The following is a 12474-nucleotide window of genomic DNA, read 5'->3' as shown; positions in this document are numbered from 1 at the left end:
ATAACTCTTACATGTTCTTCATGTTAAGTTCCAGGTGCCTGTTAGACACTAGCAAGATTATGAAGAGTGGCCCAGGCAAATCAAAACCCTGATGCATTTATGTATCCCCATATGATCCCCTCCCAACCTCTCCCTCATACGCCCCTTCATAAATGTCTAACATTTATATAGAGGGGAGTGAAGGAGATTTGGGTAAAAAGAGGTACAGATCAATAACCCCTCCCCACCCAACAGTTTACATCTTCATCTTCTCACTGACTCCATCCACTCGAAGGGAGGGATAGACACCTATCTAACTAGCTGGAGTCACGTACAATCCATTCTAAGGGTGCTTCCTAAGGACTTAGACAAACCTTAGAATTCATTAACCTCTCAGTTCTGGGCTCCTGGGGCCATTTGATGATGAAATGCAAAAGTAGATTTATTTGTCCATGTCAGGTGCCACTTCAAGGCTCTTGGCAAAAAGCCCACAAAATCTTATTAGTTTCTCTCCCCCACTTTCCTCCTGCCACTGAACCCTACCCCACCCCCTCCTAAACCCCCTCCTCCAAGTTTTTAGAAGCAAAGCCAAACAGCTGGCTTCAGTGTTTTCAGAATAGGGAAGGGCGGCTCCTACTCTACAGAAGGAAGAATGAGGGAGGGTTTCCTCTCTTTAAAAGAGGCAGAGACGTGATGGTGGGGGAATTAAAAAAAATTGCTGTTCCCTCCACAGTTAAAAGTGTGATAATTAGAGCAAGAGGCAGGCTGCTGCTCTGTCATTTAGCATATAGCATACCCAGGAAATCTCATTTGGTAATCAAAGTGGAGACAGAAGGAAAAGAAGCAATCAGACCCCTATTCAGGCTCCGTTTAGAAACAGCCCCTGCTGGCTGGCTTTGGTGGAGAGTTTGGGGCCAGGCAAACCTGAGGCTAGGGTTGCTGGTAGTGAATCAGGTATGGGGTACAGCCTTAGTGCCAGGGGGTTCTTTTTAGGCTTCTGTCTCCATGCTGCCCTCCCCGCAGTTGCCCAAAAAGAGAGCCAAGGGGAGGGGAGGGGAAGTCTCTATTAACTTCTTATTCTTTAGACACTCCCCTTGCCCAGCATCTTCATCTCCATCTCCCTACCGCCATAGCCTGGCCAGGGCCCACTCAGTATTCATACAAATTAGGAACAATGCCAGCTGCAATTAGAAGCCTAAGTGTGCATGAGGAGGAGGTGGGAGAGAGGGGTATGCAGGAATACACAAATGCACCGGGGGTTTTGATTTGACTGGGCCAGTTGTTACAGTTTTGCTACTAACAGGCAGCTGGAACTTAGCATGAAAAACATGTAAGAGTAATTGAGGTCTGTTAAGACCATTCAGGCCAAGTACTGGTTTTATGAAAGGCCCATAGGTTCTCCATTTATTTTAAGGGGTGTTTCAAACTTCTCTCCATCACCAAAAAAAAAAAAATTGAGCTCACTTTACAGTATGTAATATATATTATAGGACAGGCTCTTGCACCATAGCCCCAGAGGATTCTGAATTAATGGGTTAGACAGTAGGAATAATAATAATAATGACTAGTATTTGTAGAGTGCTTTAAGGTTTGTAAAGGACATGTCTTATTTGATGCTCACAACAACCCTGGGAGGGAAGTGTTATTATTATCCCTATTTTACAAATGAGGGAACTGAAGCAGGGAGAGGGTTAAGTGCCCAAGATCATAACTAGTAGGTCTCTGAGGCAGGATTAGAATTCAGGTATTCCTAACTACAGGTCCAGCCCCATTCCATTGGGCCTCAACGGAATGGTGATAGGAAGCATAGGTTAAGGGAAGCAATTTGATAAAGTAGAAGCAATGTTGGTTTGGAAAGGGGGCAGAAGTATTGTAACACTATGGGAAAATGGAAAGGGAGATGAGTTTGGACTTAAGGGCACCTGGGTTAAAATCCTTGGTCTCTCTCTTAGTCCCTGGTGACCTTGGGCATCTGAATGCTACCTCCCAAACACCACTTGATCCACCTCCATTCTAAGAGACTGACCTCTATAAGAATTTGCTAGAGTATTCACTTCGGTTCTCTGGGCCCCAATTTCTTCATCTGTAAAATGAGGCAAATGGATTAGAGAACCTCGAAGATTTCTTCCAGCTCAAAATCTACAAAACTAATCCTGTCTATGTTAGCTCTAATCTTCTAAAGGACTAAGACCCTGTGGGTGGTGCAGTGAATAGAGCACCAGCTCTGGAGTCAGGAAGACCTAAGTTCAAATTTGGCCTCAGACACTTAACACTTACTAGTCTTGTGACCTGGGGCAGGTCACTTATGCCTTGCCTTCCCCCCCCCAAAAAAAGCAAAAAAGAAAAGGACCCTATGCCCCATCAACCCTGTATTTCTAATATCTCTATTCTAACCACCTCCTTGGCATGCTACCAGCTTCTCGAGAGGATTCCCAATTATGATATGGAGACAGCCTTTTGATGACAAGCAGATCCTACTTCTAGAGAGTATTTTTGAATCAACCTATTTTGAATCAATAGGATCCAGGCTGTTCAAGGGATCATTGCATCCAAATGAAGTGATTTCTTAGAATCTATGAATACCAGAGCTGGAAGGAACTTTTGAGACCACCTAGTCCAAAAGATGAAGAAATTGAGGTCTGGAGAAGCAAAGTCACTTGCCCAAGAATATACAGCTAGTTGGGAGCAACCCTTGAACTGAAATCCACATATTTTAAATTCTGCCATTGACTTTCTAGACTAAGCCCAAATTCTGCCTTCTGCAGGCAGCCTTTCCTGGTCTATTTGACCCCTACCTCCCATCCTTCCATTGCTGGCTTCTCCTCTCTGACATTACCTTACATTCACTCTGTAAATAGCTTGTACATATATACAGTAGTTGTTTTCATGGTGTCTTCCTACCAGTCCCCTTACCATATAAGCTCATGAAGTTCCCCTATGCCCTTTTTTTTGCCTTTTTCCTCATTTCTAGTGCTCAGCACAGGGCCTAGCACATAGCAAAACACCTAATAAATCTGCTGACTGATCAAGTTGGAATGGAAGCCAATAATCTCAATTGAAGAAACATTTATTAAATATCCACTCCCCTGGTCTCTGACACATTATAGCTATATGACCCTGAACAAGTCATTTAATCTCTTAATGCCTCCAGGCAACTTTAAAATTATTCATTATAGACAGGATGTCAATTCTGCCACTGATGAAGGGAGTTTCCACAATGAAATTTTCCTACAATGATAAACTCAAAGGTCTAAACCAACCCAAAAAATGTACAAGGCACTCAATAAAGGCTTCACCCACTTTGGAGCTATTCTGACAGCTTTTATTCATTTTTCTTTCTTGAGTCTGACCCCAAAAAATGTCAAAACTGCATCCTGGTTGTAGTTATTAATTCAATAAGACCGAAGAGAAGGGATGAATAATAAAAGGAGATGGTTTCTCCTTCTTAAATAGCTGTAAAAGTTGTTATGAATGTATATTTATCAATGTGCATAAAAGTTTATGTACACAAATACCATGGAAATACAAATACTTGGAAAGGGAGGTACTTGATACATGGAATTCCTTGGTACATATCAAGCCAGAAGAGTAGAGAAAAATAAAATAGAGCCATCTTATGAAGAATGTTCTTTCTCCTCTTGCCCACAGGAAATTAACTTCACAATGAGTGGAAATTTCAGTAAAACTAGCATTCAAACACATATCAGAGTAATGGAACAGCTCAGTACATCTTCCATGTGTTTGAAAAATCAAATATATGCACATTCATTACAAAAAATGCTCAGGACTCAATAAATATCAAACCCATTTCAAGACAATGACACTGACTCTCAATTATCCATGAGTGGATGATCATCTTCCTTGCCAATTACTTTCAATGACCTGGAAACCCTTCCCCAAAGGCTAGCCAGTCAGTTATTCAAGAATATGGCCACCAATCAAAGAAAAGGGCTAAGAAGAGGTCACGGATGGGCAGAGAAACAAAATGAGTATATGTGTCTCTCTGGCAGTGTGTCAAGCTCTGATATCATTACAAAGCCAAAGGATTTGAGGGGATTATCTACCATTTTGTCTTTCATCTTCTCCTCTTCTCTGTATGATTGAGGAAAATCAAATATTTTAGCAGACTAGCAAAATTTCCATCCAGGCTAGTCAAATCAATGTTGAGGAGCAAATTATTTCATTATGGCAATAAAAATTCAAAAGGTGGACTTACAGACTTGCCTCCTCCTCTCTCGTGTGGTAATGATTTATGAAACTGGAGATTAAGATAGTAGTCTTGTGTTGGGCTTCCCCTACATTGTTTCCAACTATATAGGTCTAGACCCAGAACAATTAGGAGCTACAGTGAGACCAGGTATGGAGCAGAATCCCAACCTAAGGAAGTCGTCCTCATGTTAAAGACCTGCCCATACGGTTACCAGGCTCCCAGAGTATCAATCTTTGGAGTCTCAGCTGGTAGAAAAAAAAAACAGTTAATCTATGTTTTGCATGACTACACGTGTATAACCTATATCAAATTGCTCGCCTTCTCAATGAGGGGGGTTGGGGAAGGAGGGAGAGATTTTGGAACTCAATTTGAAAAACAAATGTTGAAAATTGCTTTTATATGTAATTGGGAAAAATAAAATTAAAAAAACAGCTAATCATTATTTTTAACAAAAAAAAAATTTAACCAGATTTTAAAAAGACTGTCCCTTCTGGTCTTCCTTCCAGTAGATTCATCTCTTTGAAGCATAGAACCACTCTGGAGGTCACTGCAGAGAGGAGGTACATCTACCCCTCTTTTGAGATATTCGGATGGACCACACTAATAACAATGCCAGGCTGACTAGAAGCTAATGGACCACAGAGCATACCTCCAGCATGCCAAGAACTACATTAATCTAAAGTTGCCAAAAGCATTACAACTTTCTCCACCCATTTAGTCTCCTTGGTGTGAAGCAGGGGTTTACCTCATTCCCTCATGGCCTGAATTTCCTTACCCTATATAGTTCCCAGAAAAAGCAAATAGGAGATACTCCTCTCCAGGGAACTAGGAGACTTGGACATCCAGTATTTAATACAAAATTCCTAGGGAAGAGCTTTGTCTATTTCAACATGCTAAAGATAGAAATAGGACTGGACTTTTGATTACAATTTTTCTTGTTGTGATTTCAATTATTTTTCAATAATAAAGGCAACTCTCAGATAAGGAAATTCCCTTCACTAATGTAGGCAACCACATTCTCTGCAATTTGTAATCTTAGAGAAGGGGTTCTTAAAGTTTTTTGGGACACTTTTGACAATCTACTGAAATCTAAGGCCCCCATCTCAGAATAATGTTTTTAAATATATAAAATAAATTATGTAAAATTATAAAACAATCCAGGGTAGAGAGGGAAGGAAACAAGCATTTATTAAGTGACTACTACATGCCAAGCTATTCGGGCCCAATCTGTGGTAGGGCATTCCAAGCTCATATTGGTCTGATCAGCCACAGTCAGACACATTGAAACTTGACTCTGGCACAGTGATGTCATTTTGGTCCTCTTCAAGAACGAAGGACAACAACCAACCAACTACATGCCAAGGAGTATGCTAAGAACTTTATAAATATTATCTCATCTAATTCAATTAAATTGAACTACACTTATCAAAATATGAAGAAAGAAAGAAAAAAGGTCACTGTGCCAGATTAAGAACCCTTCTTAGAATGTTACTTAGAGAACTGAGAAGTTAAGTCACCTGCCCATGGCCAGTAGGGGTCAAAGTAGGACTTGAACCCACATCTTCCTGAGTCTGAAGCCAGCTTTCTATCCACTAGGCCATGATGCCTATTAGCATAATGACATATGCAATTTAGGAAAAATCAATGTCTCCCACCTTCCCAGCTTCACTACATTATCTTTAGGAAATAGACAGGTACAGTTGAATCCATTGATCTCATTTTATATGTACATCTGATTGCCATTTAGCAACTGTTCTGTGTGTGTGTGTGTGTGTGTGTGTTTCTTTGTGTTTGGTGTGTATTTAGGAGCTCTTTACAGGTAAGGTATTTCCCCCAGCTCAGTCTCTAAAAATTAACTGTGTGTAGAGAAAACGAATATTTTCTAGTAGCATGCAATGCACTGATGTGATTGAGTAAGCATTATTACAATTACTAGACTCAAAAGGCCTCAAATTGTCACCAGTGAGCTTTGCCACTCTCCTCCCTTTGAGACTCTATCATCCCCTGTTCCTCTCTACCTAATTTGCTACAAAGTGGTTTCCACTCGTTTTCGTTGTTTGTTTAGCAGCAGGATGAATGAATTATGTTGTGGTTTTGACATCTACAGACACAGATATCAATCAATAGCCAGGTAATGGTGTGAACCTTGTCGGAAGACTTTGTTATTAAAATACACATATTACATTTAGCTATTAAAAATCGATTATATCCCATCTGCTCTGAAGAAACTCCATCGAGGACTGAAAAACACATGCATGGACATGCGCGCACACACACGCACAAACAAAACAGAGAAAAGAAAAGGGAAAGACAAATTGTACATGTACACAGTGCAGAGATTCCATCCAGCTAAAAAGTGCTGATCCAAACCTGCCCAAAGGAAATGAGTCCCTTTAAACACAAAAATGCAATCAAGGATAATCAGCAAGTTAACTACACATTTGCAAACACCCTTTCCCTTGAAAGAAAGAATGCCAGAATTCAGTACTTCAATACAAGTTCCAAGGGTGGAACTGATCCCTCTGGATGAAAGAAAAAAATAAATGATCATGTCAGCATCTTCACACAGAACTTTACCCGTTTTCAGACTCTTAAGACAGAACTTCACCCATAGTCAAAGATGGCTTAGGAGCCAGTGACAACTCCAGAATGTACTCTGAGCATGTTCCCGTACATTTGTACTGTCACTGTCATGTTTCCTTGTATGGTTTGGAACCTGGAATAGTGAGACTGGGGCTGCCCCTACTACTTTCTTCCATTCCCCTCTTCTGATGGTTCTAGAAATGAAAAATAAAAATGTATCTATCACCACCAGTCATTATAGCCCACCTATGTAAAAAGAACTACACTGTAAAACCCAGCAGTGAGAGGAGGAAAAGGAAAACTGTAGGAGCTATCATTTAATGAACCCAGAAACAAGATCTCTTACTTATAGATGTTCCAGTATGAAAGTAACCTGTAAACTAAACACAGTTTTCAAAATTAGATTTTTAAGAATCAGGTCAATTGCAGCTTGTTTTATGCATGGAGTTGTACAGAAAGGATCCAGACCAAAGCTTGCTACACCATTGCAGCCACATTTTAAGTATCCATCCAAGTTCTGAAGCACAGGGATTACACCTGAATGAAGACATCCTGGGCATAAAGTAGGAAGAAACAAATGTTAGTCTCTCTCACCTGTCCTCCCATTAATGATCCCTCCAACCCACTGCAGCAAAACAGGACGTTGCTGTAAGGACCAGGAATTTGAAGAGTTTTGTTAAAAACAAGGGAAATTAATTTCTGTTCTTCCCCCATCCCATATGCCCTTGAGGACAGGCTTCAGGAAATAGTTTCTACTAGTGAACTTTCTAACCAATGCCTCTAACAGAGCTCTTAGTTAACCCATACAACGTATAAAACCTTCACCACCACAGACCCAGGAGTCCTATATTTTGGGCCTGGGAAACTGGCAAACTAAAATCCAAACCACTTTTCCAAACTTGATTCCAAGACAAACTAAGAGTTTAGTCTCTGTCCTAAGAGTAGTATATGAAATTTGAGCCACATGCTTCAGATGTCAACATCAGAAGTGTCTGTACCTACCTATCTGTCCTCTGAGCCAGTTATATTTCAGAGGATTCTCCAAGGCTTACTGAGCATTCCTAGGCTCTTTGGCTAGATAAAGTATTGAATTGATTCTCCATTCCTATACTACTTTTGTTTCATGTGAGAAAGAGGGAGGACATGAAGCCCCAAATATGAATAGTAGATTTCATGGGAGAAAAAAATCTGTGGGTTAACAGCTGGGAATAGGAAGACATCATATTAATGGCTTCATATAGCCATTTAACAACCACCAGGAAGTTCAAAAAGAGAGTGACCAACCCCATTAATGGGAGCTCCAGTGGGGAGCCTTATGAATACCCTCCTCCCTCATTTCACCTCCTTTTTTTGTTTTTTTTTTTTTTTGATGCTCTGAAAACAAAGTTCTGCTGAGGCTATAGGGACAGTAGGGATGGAGAGTTTTCTTCTTGTTTCTAAATACTTATGGTTTAAAAGAGGACAGGGGCAGTTGCTCTGAAATTCACTTCTTATCTTCTTACCAGTGGCAAACATTTATAGGTTCTGGGAACCCTGGGTATTCACTCTAGGAGAATGAGAGGCATGAATGGGAGCTGGCCATTCCAGTTTGTTTTTTGAGGAGTGAGATTCATGGTGAGATCTCCAGTTACAGTGACTCTCCAGGTGGCAAACTTTATTCATTCTAGTCAGTCCTGTGGTTGCCAAAGAGGCAGCTACCCAGGAAGATGAGAAGTTTCAAACCCTCACAACCCTCTCCTTGGAGATAAGGACAGCCTTTTTGGCCTATGCCACAAGCAGTGGAAGTTATAGAACAGGTCCATTTCCTTCCCTCTACCTACACCAACTGGAGCCCCTGGGTTTCTGAAACCAAATTGGTAGGCCTGTGGTAAAAATAGGGAATGTGTATATGTATATGCGGTAGGGATGGGATGAGAATTTAGGTTGGGTTGAGATGAAGGAGAGACAGCCTTACCTTCGGAGCAGAGCTTGCCACCGTAGCCAGTGGCGGAGCAGTCACAGGTTGGGTGGCCATCCAGGAGGAAACAGACTCCACCATTCTCACATGGGCTTTCAGCACAAGGACCCTCAGCCTCCAGCTGGACCCCCTGGGTCCCCAGAAGACGAGGTTCTGAGTTGCCATATTTAAGATCCAAGATAAATCCCTTGAAGGCAGGCATGGCCTGCACCCCATCCAGGGTCAGGGCAGAGGGCCTTATATCATCTGGGACCCCTCCAACAAATAAGTCACTGACCACATCCATGTGGGGCCTTTGAGGCTGGACCTCCCCAGGTCTGGCCTCCCCATCCAGCACAAGCACTGTCCTCATTCGGTCACGGCTCACCATCAGGAAATGCCAGCTGCTATCATTGACCTGCTTGTCTGACAGCACAGCCGTCTCAGCACAGTCTACACTGAAACGGAGCTGGACACGACCATCCACCAGGGAGAGGCAGAGGAAGTCACAGACACCACCGTCATCCAAGTAGAGAAGCAGCCCAGCAGAGACATTGGTCTTGAATTGGAAACTCAGGTCACTTCGAGTACTGGCATCCCAGCGGAGGTAACGGGCCCATTGGTTGGGAAGGCCCATGAACTCCAGGCCCAAGCAAAGCCCCAGCAGGGAGCCAAGCAGAACACTGAACTTCAGAGTGAAGTAGATTGAGTGAAGGGTGAAGCCCATGGCTACTGTTGGGGGTAGGCCCAAAGCCGTGGGTGAACTGGGCTGAGGGAAAGGAGGGGAACCTCAGGGCAATAAACTGGGTGTTTCTTTGTTGGTAGTAAGCAGAATACCAAATAGAATAAAGAAGCAGAGATAGCACACAAGAGGTCAGAAAGAAATACAGATAGAGAGATGAAAAGACAGTATATGTGTGACACCGGCCAGGAACGGCGACAGAGGCCGGAACCAATAAATCCTTTGAGAACAAAAGAAGAAAGAAGGCGTGGGACGGGCAACAGAGGAAGAGGAGAGCAGGAGAGAACGGAGGAAGGGCCAGAGGAAAGGAAGGCGTTCCTCTCCAAGAAAAGATCTCAGCTATCCATGTAGATCCGGAGGCCTTGATTCCAGGAGAAGATACAGAGTGGGTTTGGGGAATCCTTCAGGAAATACTCTTCCCTCAGGAAGGGTGCCTAGGCGACTCAAACCCCAGATACAACTGGGGAGCTGGGGCAATGCGGGTGGCCAGGACAGCAACAATGCTTGAGGGAGGAGCGGTGAGGTGAGCAGAGGGAAGGACAAACAGGACAAGGACCGATCCTGGAGGTCTGCCTCCTAGTGGTGGGAGACCAAATGGATGAGGGTCGAGCAAAGCGGAGAGCTCAGGCAGAGCACAGCTCCTGGGACAGCAGAAGCAGATTCAGGCTTCATGGTGGGGGCCGAAGGCAAGCCAGCCCATAACTCACCCCCCAGCACTCAGAAAGGCTTGAACACTCCACACAAAATTCCTGCAGAACCTAGGGGTAGAGGAGGGGGAAAGAAGAGAAGAAAGAAAGAAAGATTAGTCACATGTTCCCTAAGTACAGCCCTTCCTTTTCTAGCACCAACCTTACCACTGCCCCATCACCACCATACTCAACTCGCAATATTTCAAATCAAGTGATAATGTTTCTGGAATCTGTAGTTGCTTCACTGTGAATCAGAACAGGTTTCCTACACTTACAAGGCTTAGCTTCTCTATTCTCAAAACCTAGAATAAGATCCCTCCTCAGCCCATCTCTCTGGGGTGTGGTGAAAAGTTGTACTGGGAGAATTTTGATCCAAAATGTTCACTCAACTTAATTCTCAATGGTGGACAAGACTTTTTTAATTCAGTGGCACATTTAATCATGTTTCCCCCCCCCCCATAGATTATAGTTACCATACTTACTTTCTTTTTAAATTTTTTATTCCTTTTTTTTTACATCACATATTTTCCTGACAAATTTTTTGCTCCATCCCTAGTTTCCCTAAGAAGACACTGTAGATTAAGAACCAGAAACTAACAATGGTGTTGCACATTTCCAATAATCAAAAACTCTTAAAACAGATAAATAAGGGTTAAGTATTGACATTGCAAAAGGAGCATTTGTTAACAAAAAGATTGATTATAGTTTCTTTATATAGCAAATGGCCTTAGTGCATTTTAGGTGATTATGTTTCCAAAAATTCTATTGTTACAATTTCCGGGGACATGGTCATCAAATAAAGTGAAGGATCTATGCAAAATCAAAAGACAAAACTAACAAAGAATCATCCCTCCAAAAATAAATCAGTTATATTGAAGTGGACCAGTGGAAGGAGAAGGTATAGGGAACTGGAGGACCAGTAAGACTAGGCATCAGTAGAAGAAACAGCTTTATCATAGACAATCTTTCTAGTAGATCAGGGATCTATTTTGTCTTGATTTTCTTTGTCACTTTTTCCTTCCATGATCTTTCCAAAAAGAGGGCAATAAATACTCTGTGACTTATGGAAAGATGGAAAGAAGAGAGGAAAAGAAGCAGGGAAGGAAGGAAGGAAGGAAGGAAGGAAGGAAGGAAGGAAGGAAGGAAGTCCAACCATTTATCTACCTTGTTCTGAATCCATCTAAACATCTTATCATCTGTTCGATATCTTGTCATCTTCTATATAACAATATTATGAGAATATTTAGCTTTGCTAAAATCTAGGTAAATATATTCACAGCATTCCTTTCACCTACTCATTTAGTAATTCTAGCCAAAAAGAAAGGAAGCTAGCCTGACATGATCTATTCTTGATGAAGAGATGCTATGTCTTTATCAACACTGCTTCCCTTTCTACATATTTGTTAACCATATCTAAAATTATACATTCTAGAATTTTCCAGGAATCAAAATCAAGTTCACATATAGTGAACTATAACTTTTAGTCTGCAGATTCTGGGCTTTCTTTTTTAATGGGAACATTTGCCTTTCTCCAGGATGGGGTCTCCCCTTTTCTATGACCATTCAAGTATCACCAACAGTGGCTCAGAAATTATACCAGTCAGTCAACGGACATTTACTAAGCACTTATCATGTACCAGGCACTGTGCTAAGTGTTGGAGATGCAAAAACAAAATCTGGCAGGTCTTTCAGTACCAAAGGATATAATTCATCTGTGCCAAGTAACTTGAATTCATCAATAGCAAATGGGTATTCTCTTACTATCTTGGATACCAAGTCCCTGTTAGTCATTTCTGTTCTGTCATTTCCAAAGATTCTTCTCCATTGCAGAGAACAGAAACAAAGGATAAGAATGGAGTGGTTCTCTCTGCTTTCTGCTGCCTGTTATCATAGTCCCGTCCGCCCCTTGCAAAAGTTTTGTTCCTTCTGTGATTCCCCTTTTTTCTCCCAATATAGCTTAAAAACAAATAAACTTTTTGTCGGTCTTAGCTTCTCTTACCAACTTGAGTTCATTCTGAGTTTGAACATTACCACTATGTTTTTATAGAAAAATGTCACACTTTTCTATTCATTCCTTGTTATCTGGTCTTGTTTCTATCTTTTATCCATTTCTTTAAAAAAAAAATAATATGACTGTGTATGTAATAGAACCTGTGGTACAGGAACTAGGAAACAGATCGAGAAAAACCATTCTTATATCCTTCCAAGCAAAAACTTATTACCCACTGTGACTCAATCAAAAAAAATGAACAAAAGGGAAACCCTAAGCCAAGATGGTTGAAGTCTAATACTATCTCTATCCTGTAAAAAAAATAAAGGCCAGATTGAAGTGAAC

General features: G+C 41.5%; 1 protein-coding gene across 3 annotated transcripts in view; it reads right to left on the bottom strand.

Moving 5' to 3' along the window:
- Positions 1-12474, bottom strand: part of NRXN3 (neurexin 3) — a 2132730-nt gene that overhangs the window by 2011082 nt on the left and 109174 nt on the right. For all 3 annotated transcript variants that reach the window (XR_011169070.1, XM_069092330.1, XM_069092331.1), the window contains exon 2: positions 8727-10208. Coding sequence is in view for 2 of the 3 variants with exons in the window: in XM_069092330.1 (XP_068948431.1) it covers positions 8727-9435 (709 nt within the window). In the remaining variant the exon portion in view is untranslated. The remainder of the gene's footprint in view (positions 1-8726; positions 10209-12474) is intronic.

This window comes from Petaurus breviceps, unplaced genomic scaffold (assembly GCF_028583685.1).
Source record: "Petaurus breviceps papuanus isolate PSGF00001 unplaced genomic scaffold, PetGlider_PUasm1.0 189, whole genome shotgun sequence".
NCBI lineage: Eukaryota > Metazoa > Chordata > Mammalia > Diprotodontia > Petauridae > Petaurus > Petaurus breviceps.
The sequence above is the reverse complement of the archived record's forward strand: the minus strand, read 5'-3'. Positions and strand labels throughout refer to the sequence as shown.